This window comes from Myxocyprinus asiaticus, chromosome 3, assembly GCF_019703515.2.
Source record: "Myxocyprinus asiaticus isolate MX2 ecotype Aquarium Trade chromosome 3, UBuf_Myxa_2, whole genome shotgun sequence".
Taxonomy (NCBI): domain Eukaryota; kingdom Metazoa; phylum Chordata; class Actinopteri; order Cypriniformes; family Catostomidae; genus Myxocyprinus; species Myxocyprinus asiaticus.
The window spans coordinates 24,974,745-24,999,474 of record NC_059346.1 but is presented as its reverse complement, the minus strand read 5'-3'; the positions used below and the strand labels follow the sequence as shown (position 1 = coordinate 24,999,474).

At 39.0% G+C, this 24,730-nt stretch overlaps 1 protein-coding gene across 3 annotated transcripts in view; it reads left to right on the top strand.

Moving 5' to 3' along the window:
• LOC127424955 (sphingosine-1-phosphate transporter SPNS2-like) overlaps nucleotides 1-24,730 on the top strand; it is an 89,767-nt gene that overhangs the window by 10,631 nt on the left and 54,406 nt on the right. The window contains exons 2-3 of one of the 3 annotated variants that reach the window (XM_051670547.1): nucleotides 140-192; nucleotides 14,682-14,747. Coding sequence is in view for 2 of the 3 variants with exons in the window: in XM_051670538.1 (XP_051526498.1) it covers nucleotides 14,682-14,747 (66 nt within the window). In the remaining variant the exon portion in view is untranslated. Of the gene's footprint in view, nucleotides 1-139; nucleotides 193-14,681; nucleotides 14,748-15,253; nucleotides 15,282-24,730 lie in introns of those variants that run through there. The other 2 variants (XM_051670538.1, XM_051670543.1) reach the window with 2 other exon arrangements.

Sequence of the window (24,730 nt, the reverse complement as noted above, 5' to 3'; positions counted from 1 at the left end):
AGCCAGAACTAGCCCTTAAAGTTAAGGAAGAAAGTAAGAGAGAGAAAGAGAAATCTTTTTTTTTTTTTATAACTGTGGTAAAGTCCCAAGAGCGTCCAACCTTCCTGAAACATTTATTTTCATTCATCTGCCTCAACAGTTTCCTTATGAAGAGCGCACAAGCATGACCACCTATCTGACCTCAACAATAAGGTCAGTGTATAAATATACATAGACACGAGTGGCGTTCAGTGGGAGAATTCAGTCTCATCTTGCTCTAGAGAGACTATATTGGGCAAAGCAGCCTGACGACTCAACAGACCAGCATCTCAAAATAAACACTGACACAATCGTGTCCATTAACTGTCTTTGAGAACCAGGATGCAATTTGTCTGGTTTATTTTAACGGCATTGTCTTTCATTGGTTTGTGCTTTTGGACCATATGTTCATTTAATGTACCATGGACATTCCAAACAAGGCACAACTCTTGTTATTTTTTTCCACCAGAGTGATGGCTACCGTGCTTGTTTAAATTGCATTGACCCTGGTAATATAATTGGTGGCCCACTTTTAGCTCATAGCATGTCCAAACATATGCGTAGTATGTGTGTTTGTGTGTGTGTGTGTGGATGTTTATCTGTTTTAAATAGCAATTCACAGTGATTTTTAGCCTCCAAATGTGTCTTTTTGATAGAGTGTATCTAAGGAATTAAGGGTGGCAAGTTTGACAGACAGCTGTAGAGGAAGGTGGAGGAAGATGGAGAGGGTTGCCTTAGGGGGTAGTGCACCTGTGGATTATAAATCTTAGGTATGTCAGTGTGCATTAGATCAGGCCTGTTCTCACAGCACTTATGAATTTGAGTGTGAGAGATATCCTCAGACCTGACCTCTGACCCCATAATGCCAACAACTGGCCAAACAGGTCTCAGGGGCTGCACACAGAAAGTGTCAACCGTTTCCCACTTCTGGATTACTCATGTATGTTGTTGTATGTGAGAGGGGTAGAGATAGAGGGAAAGAGCAATTTAGAAGGATAATACTGAGGAATATTAGAGAAAGATCATAAATCACAATCAAGACAGAAACCAATCAGGAGTGACAGGCTAAATCCATATTAAGGTGCTGCTGCACAAGTTGACATTTCTGACAGTCCCTATGCATCATGTGCAACAACCCAAACTGACTCAAATACTGTTCTCCTGATATCAACAAACCCAGTAACCCTGAAAGTAATGCTTCAGTATGCGACATAACAGTTGACTACATAATTCGAATGATACTGAAAGCACTGTAAATCCCTATTGTGCTTCAGCATAACTGTGAGATACTGGAATCCCCAATAATGAGTGAATGCACCTGAAATCATATATGATTTGAGTATTCATGAATATACATGGATTAGATTGATAATCTGTTACGTTTTACAGAAGCCTTACTATTTTTCCTGTAAATATTGTCTCCAAACCAATTCAAAAGAAAGGTGAGAGGACTAAACTACTCTACCAAAGCGTGGCTTTGTCCTTAAAGTAGCCTTTGGAAGCGCTCCACATTGCCAAGCAAATATTTGAACTGGACTTTACAGCCTGTCTGTGTTTGCTGAGTCTTTATTAAGGAAGAAAATACAGTATGTCATGTTTCCTTCTATTCAAAAGTGATAGAGTAAATAATCAGTGCAATCATTATGCAACGCATTTATCCCCAGATCTGTAAACAAATGTGGGTGTGTGTGTATGTGAATGTCAGGTCTACAACTTCTTTCTTTTGAGCAAAGTGATTCACTGTACAGGGGATTTATGACTACAAAATGTGACACAGTGTCAGTATTATTGAGTAAATAGGGGCATAGACTTCTCTCTGTTTTGTGAGTCAAAGATCAGGCCTACTGTCTGCAGTGGGAACAGTCTGTATTTGTAATATTGTTCCACGCCTTGCAATGAAACAGAAGAAGTAATGTTGTACGTGAATTCTTGTGTCATTTTATGTCATTGTATTTCTATTTATACTTAAAAACATATGGATTTGTTTGCCACCCTGACACATATCAGAACCCCTACCACATCAGTGGGAAATATATCTGTGTTATTTCAATGTTGTGGGATCTGTAGATGTTCTGGTTTGAAGGTTTAGGTGTTTGCTTAAAACATCTCTTTAACCTCAGGGTAGACAATCAAACATTAACATCCTGCCCTTCATAAATAATGTTTAAATTCCAACGATTCTTCACCTAGTCCTAGACAAATGTCAACTCATTTATTTCTTAGAGCTGTTCATTGACCTGTCCTAAAAATAACCCCTTATTTGTTGCCTCAGATACCTGACATACACCTGCATCCATACTAGAGACACAACCTTCAAGTATGCAGAGTAACAAATACTTAAAGACTTTAGTTTCCTTTAAGGATTAATTGGGCATTCTTTCCAAGTTAGCCACAACTGAGTGGTTTGGCCACACCAAAACATATAATTGTCCAGAAGTAACACCTAAAAATACCTGTATGTATATGTGTCTCCACCTCATTGCAGTGGAATGTGAAGGTAGAGCTGAAATTCCAGTGATGTACTTGTTTTGTATTCCCACAGTTACTTTACCTCCGAGCTATAGTTACCAGTCTCCCATCTATAGTTACCAGCCCACGCCACAGGAAGACATTTATGAATACAAAATCAATACTGGGTGTCTCACAAAGCAACTACATATAAGGCCAAAATCCTTCTTTATGGCTCCTACAATCTCACTTCGTCATGTGTTCTTACAGTTTTCTTTCTTTTTGTTTATTGAATGCTTCGCCACTGTTCAATCAGTGTGTCAATGGCAGAAGACTGTGGTAGGTCATTTTCCATTTGCTTGCAAGAATAAATATGAATCTAAGACATACTGTCTCTCGAAAGTGTCTTGCACTGTTCTGCATTAAACTAGACCAGAAAGAAATTAGATTAATCTCTAATTCATGAAGGAGAAAGTGAGATGGATTACTGTGATGGCGAGTCTCAGCTGTTCTCAATGAGAATGCTGGGTGAATGGATGAAAATAGTGCTTTGCAGAGCAAGAAAATGGATGAAATTAGATGCTGGGATTGGAAAAAAGTGATCAGGAGGTCTTGCGTGTTTGTGTATTGATTGGATAGAACAGAGGTTTATGGTGCTATAGTCAATTACATAGACTATAGTAGCCCTTGAATATGTGCCATATATATTGATTTCAAGCAACCCAGTTCTGGTACTTTGCTGTCTGTGTGTTCATCAGCACACAATTACTCAACTACTGATTGCTGAGATGAGGGTAGAAAAAATGCTATGGGATATCACAGTATTCTTTATTGTAGTATGTGTACTGCACACACATACTGTTCACTGTGAATTAGGGTTGCACTAGGTGGAAAGCAATGTCTTACCAGAGGAGTCCCTTGAGAGAGATCAAACAGAAGAGCCAGTCCATGCTGAGCAAAGAGGGATGACAAATTACAAGCTGTATAGCACTTGATAGTAAGTACTGTCCTCTCTAAAGTTCTTTTGGTCTCCTCTGAAACAGTGCTCTGAGCAATGTCTCTGAGCGTTTAACTCTTTGATACAGAGCACAGCCGTGCCCACTCTTTTTCAACCATCTTGGTTCCGGAAGTATTTTTCCCATTCATTTTATTCCATATGGTTTTTTAAAAATTCTTCATAAAAAAGCTCTAATCCATAAATCAAACCAACCAGCTCCAAAGTGAATCACAACATTACAAACCTTTTGATTTTAAGTGAAAACGTATTTAAAAAATTGATAAAAAAAGACCAAGGTACAAGACTGTGTACTTGAATTAACTACAATCCCATGAAGCATTGCATATGACATTAAAAATAAAAATAATGGAAAAATATAAAACTATTGATTTAAAGTAGTTTATTAAAAAACAATTATTCTGTTGCAAAATTATTCAGATATGCAAATCTAGAAGCTGTTTGAGTGTGCAGGGAGACTGACTCGATTGCATCATTGCATCAAATTGTGCTATTAAACAGTTTTTAAAAGAAGTTAAAACATGGACTGATTGCTTCAGCAGAAGCATATACCATTAACAACCTTGGAGCTCACGGTAGGTTTGTTTTTAAAGGTTTATAAGATCAGTTCACCTATGGAGAAAAAAAAGAGAGGGATTTTTACATTCAGAACCGGACTGTTGTGCTCTTTTAAAAACTGTTTAATAGCACAAGTTGAAGAAGATGAAGAATTCGTAGCAGGTTGCAAGGGGTCATATCATCTTTAAAGTATAGCTATAACTATGTACAGCATGAATCAGAAAGAGAAAATGTGGAACATTTGTGTAGGTTCAGTTGACCATTATAACTGACTGACCTAAATTGAGGACGTCTGACCAAAAAGATGACTGATCCAAGGTGTTTTGGTTTTTTTTTTTTTTTACACATATTTGTCCTTAATTTCTCCCTCAGCTGTCAGTTTTATAAACCTTATGGCAGCTCAGACAGAGACAGAGCAGTATGGGTACCACTTAATGGTTAATTGAACTAGAAAGACCAGCTCTCAACATAGGCTTTTTCAGCCCTAAGCATGCTAAAATGCCCTTTCCAACTTAGCTCTCCTCTTTTCCCTCCAGTTTTCATTTACTCGATCCCTTGACACCTCTTTTGTTCTCTCTTCTCTCTGTTTGTTTTAGCTCTAGATTGCTCTACACCATCAGTTGTAACTTTGAGAATAGCTTCGCCTGTTTAAAGCTCTATTGATTGAGCTCTTAAAACATAGACATCTTAAAAATCAAAGAACTTCCTTGATTTTTACTCAGAGTTCGTATTTTTGTAGTCTAGTGCAATTGCCACTTTCAGATCAAACCTAACTTTTAATCTAACCAAAGACACAATTTAAAGTCAAACTTTAAAAAACAATGACAACCCAGACCCAAAAATGTAGATTCATGTGCTGCTATTAAGTGCAGATAATATCTTAGTCTTAGCACTGGTTAATAAAATTCAATTTACCATCTCCACACTTTGTTATAGGGATATTGTCTAATTATTGAAGCTTCACTGTAGGTTTGCACAATGGGAATAGCAGTAATTAAGAAAATCAAGCATTTCAGCACATTTATTCAGGAGTAATTATCATCAGAATTATCCTCAGACCCCTTGTAGAACACAAAAGAAGATGTTAGACAGAATGTTAGGGATGTACAGCCTTAGTCACCTTTAACTTTTTTATTTTATGGAAAAAATATGCAATAAAAGTGGATGATGACTGACATTTGTGTTCCATGGGAGCAAGAAAGTCAAGTGGGTAAATACTGACAGATTTTAAATTTTGCGGGTGCACTAGCCCTCTAACATGAGCATTTGAGGTGGATAAGGGAGGGTAAGTGAAGCTTCTCTGTGCTGTTAACAGTAGCACAAAACTAACAGGATAGATGTCAAGGTTAGCGTCAGAGCTTGCTGACAGATATTAGTGGTAGCGTGAGGGCAGCGTTAATTGCACTCCACTGTCTGTCAGAGGGCTGCTGTAGAACTGCTTTCTCTCCTGCTAAACGTCATCCACAGAATTGCTCAATGTGGTCAGACGCTCACTTAATTAAAGCCTCTGTGAATGTGTGGGTTTGTTTGAAATGTCCTCTGTACAGTGTACATAACAGTAAATGTATAGGGAATATCACTAGCAATATCATCTATTGCTGCACTTGATCTCAGTGTCTCGGCGTGTTTATGGATAGCATAGGTTTTTTTATTGTGAGTCTGATTATGTATCACAGTGTAAGGAGTAAGTGTACGAAATATCTATAACTGCTTTTCCGCCATCAGGCTGATCACGTTTGCACGGTTACGGTTATGGTTTGTTTTTTTATTGTGGTGCTGCAAAATCAAGATTACAATGGACTGACTGGGCAAGTGAACAATCTTAAGTCGCTTAGTCACTAAAGCCTTCCACCAGCACAGTTCTATTTATTAAGTAGCTAATTGTGTTGAGAAATCTGGGCTGGAAACGGTTTGCAAATGTACCGTACCTATCCTCAAGTGGAAATGCTACAGGAAATGTAACTTACTGTGCTCAGTAACTGTTCGGCCCTATGGTGGAAATGCGCTTCATACGTCTTCAATATAACTGCTGCAGCAGGGAATTTACTGACCGTACACACCCTAACTGCATTTCTATAGCAGCACTCTGTATGTGATGTGGAGTATCTAAGGGGATATCAGGGAGTCTGTGAGATCTTTGCACCACAGCACTCTGATCGCTGCACAGCTATACATTGGCTCACAGTCCACAGAATAATTATCTGATGAATTATTGATGCCCTGCACTATATGCTGTTTCTGCATAGCACCTGTGGAAAATAAAATCTTTCTCTTTTTCCACCCCCTCTCTCTCCTTTCTTTTTATAATGCAATATTTAAAAGCAGGTGATGTGGTCTAGACTAGCTATCTTTTGGGAAACCCTGCAGTGCATGCATACACACCATATTTACACTCTCAAGTATTTTGGTACACAGGGAATGTATCTGGGGTTAGTGAATAATTTAGTATGTGTTTGTGTGGTTGAATATACATAGATTTCATAGACACAGACAGGGCTGCACAAACCATATACACTACACATACTACACAAAAATGCCTTAGAGCTAATTTATTCTCAAGTTTTCAAAGCACACAGACACAAACACACCTGAAAACCAGTCTCAGATCAGCAGAGCAGGGACCAGCATAATACACCAACAGGCTGCATTGGTAACCTGCTTGAGGGTGAGGCAGCAATGAGGAACGACTGGTACAAAAGTGTTAGGGAATTGCAAAACACCCACACCCGCAAACGCCCGCTCAGAAACACCCCCGGTCCTCTGACATCTGCATTGTGTTTATAGTGACTGCATGGTGGTTAAAAGGCTGAGTGGAAAAAAGCATCCCTTGCTTGTGGCGCAGGCCAGCAGGAGGATGATGGACCCGCTCTTTGCATACTTGTGGTCAGCTTCTTCCCTGCCTCTGCACTCATGAAGTTTGGGCTTGCTGTAAGGAAGCAGACATTTTGCTGGGAAACACAGATTTGTGGGAACGGTTAACATGGGTAACACAGTCTCTCACACTTTTTCTCACTTTCTCACTCTCAAGCCGAGGTGTTGTTATATTGATCCTTGTGACACTTTAAGAAGGATCACCCTTAGCTGAGAGGAGAGAGAAACAGAGAAGAAAATGAGAAGGGGATGGGAAAAAAAATAAAAGGATGAGGCTTCAGGATGTGTAAGCAGTGGTACAGTACCAGTGGTTTGGTAGAATGAAAAGAATGAGGGAGAGAATAACAGAGCAATCAGGAAAAGTTCTCTTACCACAGAGAGTAGCATTACACAGGATATGAAAATGTACATTTGTACTGCAGTTTGACCTACCACACACATATGAAGAGTTCTGTCTACGCCAAGAAGCTTTGCTTTCTTTTCTAGTTTTCTTTCCACTTACCTCTTTCTATTGCTCAAAGATTTCCCTTTCATAGCTCAGCAGACTTATTGGAGTTCTCGGTTATGTTTCATTTAAAGGGACAGTTCACCCAGAAATGAACATTTTGTCATCATTTATGTCGTCCTTTTTATTTGTATAGCGCTTTTCACAACACACATAGTTTCAAAGCAGCTTTACAGAAAATCATGCATTAATAAAAAAATGAAACTGTAATAATGATGAAGTCTGAGTGATCATTGTGTAGTTTGATTAACTAACCTCATGTCTGTTGTTCCAAACCCATATCACCATTAATTTTCATTGTATGGAAAAAGGATGCAATGAAAGTGAATGGTGACTGAGACCATTCAAACATACTACCTATATCTTTTTGTGTTCCATGGAAGAAATAAAGTCATATGGGTTTGGAGCTATACAGGGGTGAGTAAATAATGACAGAATCTTTTGGGTAAGCTGTCATCTAAGTATTAGTTTTGTCTCAGATGTTTCTTTTAAAACTCAGGAAAGATACAAATAGAAACAAATGAGACATTGTTTTAACATACATTAAGAATAGAACTATACAATGTATGTGAATAGCATAGCTTACAGTAGATAATCATTGATTGCAGTTATGATTGCAAACTATGGGATCTTGGGAATCTGAGCACGATTTGAGATGTTGCCGAGATCTCTTATGAAACTCTGGTGGCACACATTCAGTTTCTAGCGAAAACATTCAATTTAATTAATTTCAAAAGTTAAACTTTTCTCAACTTTCTGAAGTCAGTGGACACACACACATCTAGTCGCCAGAGGTCGTTGTCGCCATCGAAAGTTAATGAGATCATGTCACTTCGTTGCTAGAAGTCACTGCATGTGTGAACGGGGCTTTAAGCAAAAGTCGCCATTTGTTCTCTGTTTGATTTTATTTGTCTTCGAGAAACAACTGAGATATTATAGGAAATCTCATTTGTGATGTTTCTACCCTATGGGTCCTCCACTTCTCAGTTACAATATATAGGGCGTCCAGCCTCTGTTGCTATGCCTTTATCCTAACCTACTTCTCCCATCCTAGAAATAGCACTGGGGGCTTGCTCAGGTCTATCATCTCTCTTTTGGGACTGGGAAATGAGGTCTGTCCTACCACTCTATGATCTTCATTTTCATTCCCTCTCCCCAGACGACTAGACGATTCTCTGGGTCTATACAGTGACGTCTGTGTTCAAAAATAAGAACAGGGTGTATAGCATTAGCAGGTTTGCATTAATCCAGTATTGCCACCTTAACAGACATTTGTGTCTGGGTTCCAAGAAGAAATTTTTATGCCATTGTCTATGTGCTTGACAAGTGAATAGATGCATTTGCATTTTAAAAACTGTATTGAACATTTTGGAATTTCAGCCCATAAATAATTTCCTGTTTTAGTGAATGGATAGTTTAAAGCTCAAGTGTGTACTGTCTGCATTACTAGCATCACCAGGTGGCCTTACGAAAATATCGCTGTTTACAAACACATACTAGAAAATGTTCCCTGGCTTCCATTGGTTGTACAAACAGACAGTCCTGCCCAAACTCACACCATTGGTTGAGCCAATGTTGCTGTGTTTGGCTTGACAGTCTGCTGAAGCAAACAGAGGATCAAAAATGTATCTGCGCTTGACTTTTGAGTAGGTCAGTATATCGAAACTCAAAGCCCTTGGTCTCTCTTGGCAATGAGCTCATACTCTATTATAACACACTCTCCCCAAACTAGCACTTAAACTATGTAAATATGGGTCCAAAGAATGTATGTCTCAGGTAGCCATCTTGTGTAAATCAAATTGCATTTTAGCTTGCAGGATCCATTAAACAGCTTCACTGCAACATTGAATGAATTCCTCTGAGATTTTAAAAGCACTAGACACATTAATAGAACTGATTCGCTCATCCTGACCCTCAGAGCTTTTTTCAAAATGCTATTGGCCAGTCTACTGGTAAATGGCCAATGGGTCTCCTGGGAAAGTCACTATAGTAAAAGCATTATTGGATTCACTTATTGAAAGACATCATTCATATGCACTGCAGTCTCTCGCTGCATCGCAACAGTGTAGCCTCAATATTAGCATATTGCCATTTCAATGCACCAATCAGCTGGTACGATGGAGACCCACACGAATGGGTCAATGTTTCATTAGCATTTAGGATAATGAAACTAGTGTGAAAGCAAACAATAGACTCTCTCTCTCACACTACTGTGTGTTTGCATTGCTGTTTCATTGGTGTGATTTGTGACCATATGTTGATTTGCATCTAAATTAATACCTTTGATTTATATTATTACTAAGCCATGACTTCATTAATTTTGTATCTTGGAATTTGCAAAATAAGCATCAAGGACTTTTTCCATTAATTAATTTGCTAAGATTAAATAATAATATATTACATTCTAAGAAATAATCTATCTGTCTGTCTATCTGTCCATCCGTCTGCCTGTCCATCCGGCCGTCTGCCCATCCATCCATCCATCCATCCATCCATCCATTCATCTACTGTATAATTATTAGTAATTAAACACACACACACACACACACACACACACACACATATGTTGGTGCAGCTATCATTATGAGGACTCTCCATAGACATAATGATTTTTATACTGTACAAACTATAGATTCTATCCCCTAACACTAACCCTACCCCTAAACCTAACCCTCACAAAAAACGTTCTGCATTTTTACATTTACAATAAAACATTGTTTAGTATGTTGAAATACGTTGTATTGAATTAGTATGTTTGAAGTATGTTTGAATTATGAGGACACTAGAAATATACTCATAAACCACATTTATAGCATAATACCCTTGTAATTACCAGTTTGTAACCTAAAAAAAGTCCTCGTAAACTACTTAAACCTGCCCACACAGACACACAAAGTAATGAACTACTGTACCTGCTAAGAAATTATTCTTTCGAACTCACCTATCATTTATAGCTTTGTGGATTTCTGTAGGAATGGAATGTAAAACACACACGCACACACACACACACACACACACAAATTCACAAGAAAAAAGGTGCACCTCTGCGGATGTTATTACCTATTATCAGGTCAGACACCAACGTACTGTATATTATATTATATACTGAGTCAGATACCAAAGAAGATTTCTTTATTAAGAAAAATGTTTACATCTTAACCACCATCTCTGGACTTATGCTGTAACAAAATTTGTAACTCAATTGCTGTTGGCTCTTATACTCATCCAGTAATGTGTTTCATACAAGGAACCTATAATAGAGCAGTTACAACAGGCAGGGCAGCATTCTTTTACCTCTAAGTATCTGTTGCGGTTTCTGCATTTGAGTAATGCAATTAGAGCACAGCTCACTATTATTCTTATACAGGCTGCAACAAGGCGCACTGCAAGTGACCGTATCAGCCAAAATGGACAGATCTTTTACCTCTAACTATGCCTTTAGAATCAGGTACATTTTTGGCTAAACTAGATAACTGTAGATGTCTTAATATCACAGATTTCCTTTTTCCGTGCTCACCAGCCAAATTTGACCAATAGTCAGCTTACTTTTCCCTTCTCTGTGCGCGCCTATGCCATGTTACTATGGCAACACCTGGGGACTGATGGTATCAAGGCGGGCACTGGAAGGTCGATGATTCTACTGTTGCCATTTGGGGCATTTGTATCACCTTGCATGGCATCGCCCACATAGTCGACAGGTTTTACAGTATGATGCAACATGTAGTCAGAGTTGTTACACCTCAAGTGCTTCTTGACACATCTCTCTGAAAAGTGAGGTGTTTCTATGTTTTGCCTGAGCAGTGTAGCTTGAAAAGAGAAAGAGAAGGGGAGCAAGAATAGAAGATAGAGAGAAGAATTTAGGGCAAATCACATGTGAATGGTACTGCCTGCCAAAGAGAAAACATAATTTACTAATATGACAGTTGCTCAAATGGTCCGGTGTTGTGTAGTGCACACGCTGACCTGCTAGTACCAGCCTCTCCCAGATAAATGTATTTTATTCATAAAGTTAAGTAATTACCCTGTGAGCATAATCAGCTATAAGCTTCTTGAAATCATTCATGTTGTTACAAAGTTCATTCATCATATCATCATACAGACACACACTCCTACTGTTTGAATTGGTTGCGGCTGTGGGAGTTTTGGTAGGAGGAGCACGGTGGTTGAGGTTGCATCTTTGGCAGGCGTGAGGGTTGGCAGGTGCAGTCTTGGTTGAGAGGAGAGAAATGCATCACCATCTGGCACAGGTATCCCCCTCCCAGTGGGAGGAGAGGGAGAGACGGAGGGATTGAGGGAGGGGGAATTGGAGGAGTGTGACCAAGGTAATTAGTACACTGCCTCAGATTAGAGTGACAGCAAGAGGGAGGGAACACCCTGTAACTACTGAGCATAGAGAAGAGCTAAAGTGAAAAGCCAACGCCCCACATCCGCTCATCAAGTACAGCAGGGTGCAATTGTTTCTCCTAGAACCAAAAAGAACAGCCAAAAAATTCCAAGATGCTTCAAGTTTACCTTCAGGTGTTTAGCCTTTGACATGGCCAAGTAGGAATTTATTATGTTGGCTTGAAAAAGCCATGTTCAAACAAGCCAAGGTCACATCTACACTAATGCGTTTTCGTTTGAAAGCACATTTATTTCACTACATCTATGCCTGTCATCCACACTGAAATGGCATTTCACTCCACCGAAACCACTAGCCATTACTGCATACTTTGGAAAACAATGATATTAGGAAACTGAAAACAGAGGTTTCAAATGAAAATGGATTAGTGTGGATGTGGCCCAAGACTATTCAAACTCAAAATGTAAGAAATTCAAAAGTAAACAAGCTTGCTGGATATTTGTCTTACTGTAAGTTCTGTTAAAAATTCAAGCTTTTAAAACTTAAGGCCAGACTTTGTCAAGCCAACATCAAAGTTTGTCTTGACCAAATGTAGTTATAGTTATTATAGTATATCTAATATTGCAGCTGTTATCTGTAAGGACCAAGCGAGATCTGTCTTCTTAAGAATTATAAAGGTAGTTAGAAAGTTGACATTACATTTTTTGGGACAGTTTACATGTTCTGCAATGTGAGATACTATTCTCCATCTAAATACTTTTATAATTATTATTAATAAAATATGAATTATTATAATAATTATTTAATCAGCTCATATTAATTGAGAGGCTACATGGGATATTTGTACTTTTAAAACCTCATTTGTCACTCAACAGGACCATTTAAAATGAGCTATAGTGAAGGCAAAAAGGTGACCAGACATCTTGAAGAACCTACAGTTTTTACAAAACTTTTCTCAATACTGAGAACACATTTTCAAAACTCGTCATACAATCAGCACAACATCAGTCTACATGGACTAAACTGTAGATACGTTTTCATTTCTTTAACATAAAATCCATTCAGTGACATCATGAAATCTTTTGTCACTAACTCTCAACAATTTTTATACTTGTTTGCATCCTGTTTTCAATACTGTTAAACTTCAGTTCAAAACCTTATACAAAACTAAATTTGACTAAACTATATTTCTATAATAATAGTAGGCTATACTTAAATATATCCACAATCAGGATACGTAAATAAATAAATAATAAAAAAACAGTTGATTCCCATTTTAGCTTAAGACCTACCCAGGTGTTTTGTCTTCTATGCCATTATCATCTCTACAAAAGAAAATTTTTGGAATGGTTCCTTTGCAAGCATGGATCAACAAGTAAGTAACAGAGAAAGACGAGTTGGTAGAAGGAGAGGATTACAAATGTGTGGTAGAAGACCAATGAGGGGAAGACCAAGAACTGTAGTCTCTGATGAGAGAAAATTCTCTTGTTTCAGAAAACAACTTTGAAAATTCAATAAGTTTTAGACAGTCAGAAAAAGCACATTCGCACAGCAGGAATGCAAGCAGGTAATGTGACTTGTTTGACAGGAATGTTGCATTTGTCACAAGTCTGCACCTGCCTGAGCGCTTCTATTATGTACATCTTTGCACTGCAACATGCCAGTGACAAGTCAAAACGGGTGGTGATGGGAAACCAATCGAGATGAAACTCGAAGATGACTAAAGCCACTGCATTAACAGTCACTGCAGAGACAGACCATCAGTGTTTATATTTTTCACAGCCACTCCTGTCTTATGTGCATGACGTAATTAGCCAGGCAGCACTGAGAAGTTAATTAAGAGATGTTTAAATGGCATTAGGTGTTTAGATGATCTGAGTGCATGAAGGCCTGCGAAGCAAATTTCTTTATCTTTCCATTCATAAAAGACTATTCAGTGATTCAGAAAGAGATAACATCATGATAATGTCAAGCACGACCAGGCTGTTATTTCAAGCATTGGATCTCTGTCGTACTTTTCTAATTCATTGGCTGTCAGTTACAGGCCCTGCTTACAGCCTCTCCCAGCATTTAGACCATTCTTGAAGTGTCTGAAAGCGTACGTACTTTTTCACAAATGGAAGATCAAAGCACATGTCTAAAGAGTTAGACAGTTTAACATCTCCAAAGGCTCAATTTTAAACTTTAAAGTGATCAGAAAGAGGGAATGTTAAGATGAGAATCTGCTGATTTGAAGGCAGCAACTCAAAAGCTGCAATTACACAAATAAGGGAGTTATGATCTGTTCAAGAGGTCTTCAAATTCCTGTTCAAATCAAACACATACTGTACACACACCACTAGAGCAAAAATCCATAAAGCATCCCGATATGCTCTGATGATGCAAAAGATAACACGTTGCATCCTCTGAAAAATGATTTACTTTTGAGATGATTACAATGATAGATTCCTTTTTAAAGAGATTTTTGACATATTTGCCTAAAGGAATCTTGATCATGCACTTCTGTTGAAATATGATGACATGAGCAGTTTGCAGCATACTTTGTTTTATTGCTCTCAGATATTTATGTATTTATATACGCCCTGAGGATTAAACTCAAACAGCCCAGAGTGGAAACGCGTATGTGTGTTTGTGTGACTGCCAAGTTCATCCTCTTCTTTAGGATTACACACTTTCATACTTTTAAGCATATGATTGTTCTGTTATTGAGGATTAGAATGAAATATAGTAAGATCTTAAAACGTTTCAGTATTTTTAATGCTTAAAAATGCTTAGCACAAAAGATGCTTGAAATTTAATTAAGTAATTATGACTTCAAATAGAGACTCAAATACTGTACTTACAGTAACTCGCATTGTTATGCTTCAAGGCCAAAATTTGTGTCACAGAACCAATTCTAAACTCTCCCTCTCTCTCTATTTCAGGTGTACTCCTTGACATACAGAAGCACTTTAACGTCCGTGACAGTGGAGCCGGCTTGTTGCAAACAGGTAAGTCTCTCATAATACCATAATTACGTGGTTTTGCAATCATGCAGCATGCACACACTCTCGCAAACACACACAGTGACTTATCGCTGACTCGAGGTGGTAGAGAGGTCTAAAAACCATTAAGCTCCCTGCAGCTGGAGTGACAGGGATAACAAAGGACAAAAAGTATGGATGAGGTGCTGCACTCCACCCCCCTCCTCCCCAAAGCCGGTGCAATTGACTGTGCTTGAAGCACTTGTTTGGCTTTAACAAAGCAGAGGACTGTCACAGTTGTTTGGATTATAAGGACACCCTCCCTGCACTGTGATCCGACCATTTTACTAGTACAAGTAGGAAATGACATACATTTTCCAATAGTTCTATATGAAGAAAAAAAAAAAAAATCACAGTATGGCTAAATATAATCTGTTAAAACTCCACTGAGGTACAGAGGAAGCAGTAAATGTTTTTTCAGTCTGGTTGTTACAGGAAAAGTTAATGGTTCTGCAGTGGACGCCCAACACTGCAAGAGTGGTCTTTTAATGGAAGGAAAAGGTGAGTTTATTTTGGAACACACTGAGTTCTTGTTAGTTCACTGTTGCATAGATTATTTGTTATCTTTTATTTTGCACAACATTTAGAATGGCTAAAATTTAAAAATGACTTATAATTGTTCTCTTGTTATATGCAGATGACAGTTATGTGTAGCAAATGTGCTAACGAATTATGACATCATTAAAGGCTATTTGTGGTGGGTGATGAAGTATGTATACAAATGGGGGTGAATGAAAGGGCTCAGTATTGAAACAGCAGGCTTGTGACTGTGGAAACGGTTTTTGCAGTGAGTTGGGCTTTGGGGTTGGGCTTCCTGAACTGGGCTGGGTCCATTTCAAATAGCTTTTGTAAAGGAAAGTCACTGTGTGGAGGACCTATTGGAGAGCTTAGTGAATTAAACGTTAGCATATACACAATCTATACCTGTATGCAGGTTCACAGATATAATAAAGTATCCATGTGGGATTGCATGAATACACACACGTTTACCTAACCATCTAAATGGGGACATACCATAGACTTCTGTTGTTTTATATGAAGCAAATTGGTTTCTAAAGACTAACTCAAACCCTAGACCAAAACAAAAACCTTTTTAGTTTTCCAGTTGAGGACAATCACAAATTTCCATAAAGGGAGATTTTGTCAGATTTAGTTCACTTTTGGGGACAGTTTTGTCTGCAAACTGTAGTTAAGTACGCACACACACAACACTGTCAGACTAAGTCATAAACACAGACAGAGGCAAGAATATATACAACAAGCACACACATACACATACACATACACATACAGAGCCTCATTGAGCAGTTGTATAGCCGGGGATGTCTGGGATTCAGATTCAGCTCAATGTTTATCTGTTCCCCCATTCATTTGGTTTGAAAATATAAAAATCGCTGGCCCGTGGAGGCCTGAAAAAACATTTTCGCATAAACCTTTCAGTATTTATGAGTGGGATATTTGATTTTTAGGGGGGAAGGGACAAATAAATCTTTGCACTTTGGCACTTTTTTGTTGAGTATGAATATTCAAGTTAAATGATTATTCAACTCATTTATATTATATAACTGCATAACTGTACAAATGATTGAGGGGTACTGTAACAGAAAAAAATCATTCTGTCAGGCAGAGTGGAAGAGAGAGAGAGACAACTTCTGTTTTTGCTTAGCTATCCATTTTAAACTGCAGCATGTACTGTCACACACTGTGGAAAATGTGTTTTTGATTAATCTGTAATTGGTAGCAAATAAACATTACAGATCTGCCTGTCACAGGCTGACCATAACACGGATGACTGTTTGGAAACTTTTTATAGGATGATTCTCAGCAGGGAACGTACACTATTGGTTCTTTGTCAGAATGGCAGTCAACTATAAGTCCATATGCTACAAAACAGAAATTGATTGTTTGTGCTTGTAGGGAATGGTGGAGTTTTTTGTGTCTAGATGGTAACCCTCATGATGTTAACCTTGCAAGATTCACCTTAACCCTATCCCTTGTTAGGTGTAAATGTTCTACCAAGTTACCGCAGCACAAGGGTTACCATCTAGACATTTTGGGTAGTTTGAAGTTTGGTTGACATAGTTGCACCAAAGGACACTCAAGGCACATTTTTGGCTCATAATTGTATGAAAGTCATTGCATTAGACAACAAAATATTGAAGCAAGTTGCATCTCCAATCAAGTGGTGCTAGACCTTTTCTCAGAACTAACTTCACTTTTCTGAGCCATTTTTGCAATTACTTTTAACCAGCTCACCCCAAGGACATTTTTAGTGCATGTATGAAGTCTGTTTCCCTCAAGTCCACAGAGGTTTGCTAGCAAAGTAACCACAGGTATAGTTGGTCACATAAACTATGTAAATGTTTCACTATAAATAATTACTTCAAACACACATACAATACATTTATTCAGGAATAGTTGCCATGGAGCCATGCCATGAAGTACACATCGGCACAACAGGGATTGACCATCTCCATAACTTTTAAATTCATTTGACACCCCAACCTGTGTTTGAACCTGTGTTAGCCCACATCCTTTAACAGCCACTAAGCTACCACCAAGAGAAATGTGAGCAGAGTAAAGTCCCTTTGTTAAGTCGTGCATATGATCTTTCTTTAAAGTGTGGAGAAAGTGCCAGTGGCGTGACCCCAGGCTTCACATAACATAACGAAATTTCAGATGCTCCGGCCACTGGCTGGAAACCTCTGTGTGAAAAGTTTGTTTTGGAGGGATGATGGGAGATGAGCTGGAGTGTGACCCATTGTGATGTAATATGATTTGTGTGTGCATGCTTAAAGGTGAAGTGTGTAATTTTTGTGCCACTAGCAGCACCAAGTGGAATCTTTAAAATGATTACTGTTTTTAAAAAGTTGTCCCAGACTCTCCCCCTGTCTTTCATTGGTCAAAAAACTGATTGTCCCACCCTAAACTCACACCATTGCTTGAGTCAATGGTGCTATGATGAGCTGGTCAAACAAATACAGCAACGTTAAAAGTGCCACAATCTTCTGAAAAATCAGCCTACTGAAGGCTGACTTATAATTGTCTCTACTTATCAAAATGGAATAGGACAAAGATTTTAACAGAAAAAATTACATCACATTTAACTCACCCTACTGTATATAGCTCTGCAGCAATTAAACACATAACCCTTTATTCTTCTTCTTTTCACACACCTTTCTCTATCCTCTACTTTAAAATTTCCATCTTTGGCTCTCTTTTCTTTTCAAATATGGCAAAGAAAAGACCCTCCCTCAAGAGTCCTTGTCTGACTTTTGATACTTGGCCACCACTTTACACGCACCACACATCTCTCACATACACACACACATACACACACACACACACACACACTTCTGTGGGTTTGACTTTGGTTAGTGAGCCTTCCCAAAATCTACAGACTGAGGCAGGATGACTTAAAGTGCACATGCCTTGAAAGATGTTGAGATTAATGTCTTAAGTAATGTCTTGAAGAATAGCTGACTAAGGCGATCTTCCATTAAACAGGAGGTGAAATACAGAGACAAGTTGGGAGGAAGGAGCGTTTTGTAATATAATTCAACCTGTAGCCCTTTCTTTGAGAATCTATCTATCATGATGGTGAGCTATTTTCATAACAAAAGGAAATTAATTTACAGTAAAGTCAGTGAATGATTTCCTGTGGTGAGACTGGAGTATCAGGTACCATAGAGATGAGGTCATACTGCAAACAAAGAGACACTAATGCCTTACCTCAGTGCAGTGTGATTCAGGACCCATGTACCATTGATCTAATGTTGTAAGTACCAAAACATGCATATTTTTAAGAATTCCCAGTAGATGAATGGTCATCAGTTTATGTTGTGTTTTGGGTGCTGGTGTCCCCACCAGGCTTTTTAACTGGCTGAACCAGCTTCTTTAGAAAGACCATGCTGGTCTACATGCTTCACCCGCAAGGCTATACCAGCACCAAACCAGCACTAACCAGCATAAACAACCTAGACCAGCATGGGATTTGCATGCTTGTTAAGCTGGTCTTTTCAGCACGGATGTGATACATGATGTCTAGTTTGTGTCTGTAACAAGGTAAAAATGGGAAAGGAGGAGGCGGGAACCGGCTGAACAGTCAAAGTAATATTTAATAAAACAAAAAGACACAAAACACAAACGCGCACACGGCAGCGTGTGGCTCTCTCTCTCTCTCAAACTGCCACATCCCGCTGCACTTATCCCTCTTTTCGGCTGATTAGCCCGACTGGGGGCCGGGCGTGCATAGTCACGGCCCAGCCCCGCCCTCCTCCTCGTCACAGTGTCCTTTAAGTGATGGCCAGTGTCAAATTTTCAGACAAATGTGTGTCTATACTTGTGACTGACACACAGACAGCTCTCATGTAATCTATTCAAAATTGACTTTACCAGGCTGTACACGATGTGCATGTGGCTCTCATCCCTGTCAATCTCCTCAACTCATGTCAACAAAGACAAACCTTCAAGATCTGACCCCACTCAGAATGCTAATATCACTAGATGTTCTTCTCTCATAGTTCACTATTTTGCCCCAGCTGAGTTTTACCCAAAGCTTTATCAGACTAAAAGATTCTAATTTTAGATTGGTAGGAGAGAGCAGTTATAGATGACACAGATCTAGAAATTACTGTTTGCTAGCCACAATACACGCAGGCTCTCCTGGATGTCTTTGTGATAAGGCGAAAGAGGATAAAAACAGCATTAATGAAGATGGAATGATGATAGAAGAGAGGGTTAACTTGGATGTTATTACTGTCCTGAGGGCCTCCTTTACTGTTTACTGTTCCTCCGTTCCTCCGTTTCTTTTGTTTGCTAGGTGACATCGGCATTGGGGGGCAGGGTATGGGGAATCTGGATGGCCTCTCTGAGTCTCAAAGAGAAATATTTGCTGAAGATGGATGAAGATGAGTTTTAGGCAGGTGAATGCCTGTGGTTAAATGGTTGGTTTAGTAAGGCAGCAGAAAATGGTCTTCAGGATGGGCTCTCACACACCCTAAATAAACCCTAACTGTGATTTTATGCTAGGAAGGTTTGCAATTGTTTTGAGAGCAAGAATAATAAGAAACTAGTGGGTGAAACTTGTCTACGCAAAACTCGACGACACAATGGTTGGGTGCTGTGGGTGGTTGCTAGGGTGTTCTGGATGGTTGCCACTAGGTAGTCCAACCCTAACCCTAAGTATGAGCAATAGTAATAGTGATGCTTGCCTTAAAAAGAACCACTAATAATTATTTGAATAAGAACAGAAAGATGAAAAATGAACTTAAGAAATTATTGAAATCAGGCAACGTCCACACTAATACTTTTTAGTTTGAAAATGCATTGATTTTGCTATGTATATGCCTCTCATCCACACTGGAATTGTGTTTTTCTCCACCGAAAACCAAAACTTTACAATACACTCTCCAGTAGTGCATATTTTGGAAAACAATATCATTAGGAAACTGAAACAGAATGAAAATTACAAACGGAAACATATTAGTATGGACGTGGCCTCAGAGACTTACACAAATGTACAGTTCATACGGTTACTTCATATCTCTGACCACACTGCAGTCACACTCAACTCTAATTAGACTATATTACTCCAAAGGTTAAGAGGTCAGTGCCCTCTCTGGTCAAAGATGGCAGCTCTTGTCTGCATGTGAGGTGTGTGTCTGGAGCCATTGCTGCCTCTTCCATCTGTCGCTGCAGTCTTGTGCTCTGCCTTGAACCCTGACACGACTTCACAGTGTCCGTGTCTTCGTCTAGCCGATCAGTCTGGGGCATGTGTCCTATATAGCTGCCTGCCGTCTGTGGCTAGTCAGTCTGTAAGTGAATGGCTGTAGCCCAGGTGCCTGAATGCATCCACCCAGACAAAGAATGTGCTATATTAAGAGGTTTGGATGTGGAGGAAGTTTTCGGTGTGGATTGTAAGTGTCAAGATATTGGCTTACATTGCCATGAGCCATCAAAAGGCATTATTGAAAAAGTTAGATATCTTAGCACACAGATGCACAGTCCTCCTATAGTATTGTACTTCCACTATATGTTTATACAGTCACAATTGTCTCCTTCTCAGCTTTCGTTTTAATGATGGCTCTTACAGTTTCTGATTTCTTTGGCCTGGACGGAGGAGCTGCTACTGTATCTATGTATTATCAGCTGTTCACACTCAGACCACAGCTGTACCCCTCTTCCCCCACTTTCTTCCTCTCTGCCTCTGTAGATCTGTTTTTCCAAAACTTAGAAAGGCAGCTGGCCATTCAGACTGAACGCATATTTGCACTAAAAAAAGCTAGACTCAGTGCTACGCATATAACAGTATGCAGGTGCCTAGAGACGCGTTTGTAAAAGTTGACGTTCTTTTTTTACTCACACGGCAGCAAAAAATGTGGTGCTCCTCCATGAGATACTGAAAAAGCAGCTGGATGTGGTGCAGCGGTCAAAGATGGGTGTTAACCTAGAAAAACAATGGAAAAACAGTGCAGACAGACACAAAAACGCATTCAATGTGAACAACCCATCATCCTAACCTTTATGGAACCTCAAAAATTACTGTTTTGGAATGCTCTATAGTCACCAAATCGCCACACAAATAGTGCTCCGCACGGAAGACAACAATTGATTTCAGTGGAGTTTGATGTTAGCATGTTGCTAAGCTAATGGTGCGATACTTTTAAAAGCATGTCTCGAATGTTTTGCGCTCCGCTAGCTTTTTTTTTTTACAACCGTATGGCCCCTTAAAATGCTTCCTCTGTAGTCAGCTCACTAGGTTTTGAAACAGAGCCTCTGTCTCTCTCCATATGATTTGGGGCCTGACATGACACATTGCTTCGTTGCTGTTTCTGCTGCACTATCAATTTGACAGGCACTTTTTTTTAAAAAAGAAAGAAAAAAAAATAGAATAAATGGATTCCACAGCAGGAAAGAGACAGCAGGACACATGCTTGAGAGAGAGAGGGACAGCGTCTAACCAAGGGGGGTGGAAATGATGAAGAGATGTATATTGAAAGAAAAAGAGGACAGCACGGCACCTGCTCATCACTCCCACTGTCAAAGGCACAGAGATGTAATGATCTATAGTTGTCTGTCAATGCAAAAATGGCATCTCTGCACATGCTATGAATAGATATGTAAGTCTTACAGCTTAAATCTCTGTGGCATCTGTGCAATTCTGTGTTTGTAATGAATAAGACAGAGAAAGTGGGAGTCACATGGGACATCCTCATAGATTCCCCCAAACCCCACCCTGATCCATAGGACTCTTTTACAGTGCTCCATGCCAATAAAACAACCTGCAACCAATCAAAACAAGCATTAACCCCAAAGCCATTGAGCAGCCAGTCTCATTTTAGATTCACAATTGCATCCTCCCTTTCATTTAAAGAGTCTGTGTGGACTGCGTAGTGTCAGTCTGTGTAGACTGAAAACACAATCAAAGCACCCATCTGCCCTACTTCTTTCTCAGTGGTCAACACAATATAGCATTCTTATTAATGACCCCAAATCCCTCACACATTAGAAATAGATTGAGCGTTGCACAAACCTAGTCCTATGGAGGGTTTTTTACTGGAATGACGAAGATATCAACAAATCAATACAAGCTAAGTGTCTATTCTCTGTCCCCTGTGGACAGAAACACCCATCCACACATAATACAGCCTCATCTCTCAAGGACGTAGGGTTTATTAAATTCAGAAAGAGGGAAATGTGGGTGTGACCCTTTCATATATCATACATTAGTATGATAGTATGTACGTGAGTGTTTGTGCGCATACTCACCCGACATGTGAGTAAATTTGTCATATTGGTTTAAACAGCATTGGCAAGGTTCTTAGCATAGACATTTACAGACACATTTACACACTATGTCATTTGAATGGCGCCCTATCATTAGATGTACAGCTCTGGGCTGGAGAGAAAAACTCCACACCCACTTTAAAAAAGCCCATATCCCACGCTTCTCACACACCAGCTACCAGCTATCACACAAAGTGTAACCAGCCATAAGCAAGGAAATTTCAGGATGTTATCTTCTCAATTCTGGTTTCCAACCAAGGCGAAAACTGTAAAAAATACAGTTAAAGCTCCATTTCCTATCTACAATTTGTTTCTTGTACCTTAAGGGGCCGTTCACACAGAATGCGTTTTTACGTCCGTCTGCACTGCTTTTAAATTGTTTGTTCTATGTAAATGTACTAGAAATACATCTTTGACCATTGCTCCGAGTCCTGCACTGTAACGCGGAGGATAGAATGCTGTTGAAGTGAGGCGGCCATGTCGTGAACCGGAATGTATAACCACACACTACTGATTTTTTTAACACACTGAGAAATGCTTGGTAATGTGCACCACGTGACTGCGTAATGCACGGGTGGGTGACGAGTTTCGAGCGTGTGTTGAGAGGAGCTGCCATTAATAAGACGGGAGCATTTTATGTGGAGTGTGGGTTGATTGTTCTCTGAGATGCCAGGAAGCGTGCAACGCGATCGCAAAACGCACGAGTGGGCGCAAACTCAAACATCATTGCCAATCATAAGATTGCCGTTATGATACAAGAGCTTCAACTAGGTTGTGGAAAAGGAATTTCCCCATAGCATTCATTGCAATGTCTCATTCCCTTCATCTCAGGGAACCGAGGTTACATTAGTAACCGGAAATGTTTCTTTCTTATTTTTAACAGCTACACGCAAACTAAAACAGTGCTCTTCTTTCCTATGTTCATGGACGTGACATTATGACGCAAGGATGTACGTCATAAGCCAGCGATTTCACGCCAAATCGAACCCGACAGCTCAAAATAAAAACCATTTTTATAGGCTTACCTTAGTGAATCGGGGTAAAGTAAGGACATTGTTTTGAACACTGATTGTTTATGTATTAACCAAAAAACTTACATAGTGCTGCTTTAAAACAAGATAAATTGTTATCTTGTTCATTTAGACTTGTTTTCAGAGAATATATATCTTGAATTAAGTTTATTTTTCTTACCCAGTTGGCAAATACTTATTTCTTCTTTTAAGCAATAAATCACACTACGTGTTGTTAGATTTATGCTTAAAAAAAAAAAAAAAACTACTTGCCAATGTGGTAAGAAAAATAAACTTAATTTAAAATATATTCTCTGAAAACATGTCTTTATATCTTGCACAATTTTACAAATGTATCTTATTTTCAGAATTGTCATATTTGTTACTGAAAAGCAAGACAAAAATACTGATTAAGAAATATTTTTTACAGTGTACTCTACTATACATATGGGTCAATTTTAAAAGTCAGACCCTTCTGTGCACAAAACAGATGAACATGAAAACCTCTGAACCTCTTTATCTGTATTCAATTTAAAGCTTAGCGCAGCCTGTGTTCATATTGGTCGTATGTAAAAGTGCTATTGTATTTCATCTGAGAAAAGTGTGTTTCTGTACATAATACTTGCCTAAACACCACCTCGTGAATATTTTGGTCCCACACACTCTCTCTACTAACACTTTTCAGATGTAAAGTGTTGAGTTGGTCTTCCCTTTTATCAGCAGCACTCCTCTCATCTCTCTCAGAGATGTTGAAAGGAATGAGTAGAGCTGAGAGCTAATAGTGAGAGCAAAGATCTAGTGGTGAAAAGCATTACAACCTAATACCATTTTCCACCACTTCCACATGTGGGCCATACAATCACATGGATTCACCCCAGAACTTTGGCAGTATTGATTGAGGTGTTTCTAAAATAATAATAATAATAATTGCTACAATCTGGTTTGCTCCATACAGCGTGGCATAATTCAGAGAATCGCTTCCCAACAACTCATGTAATAAGCAAAGAAACATATTATGCCCTCACACATATACATCATACACACCCACGCCAGTAAACCAAGAGTACTGAAGCCTGAAATAGTTTTTTGAAATGGTTTGCAACTAAGTAAAATCTGAGGAATGTTGGTGATGTTAACCGGATAGGCAGCCCT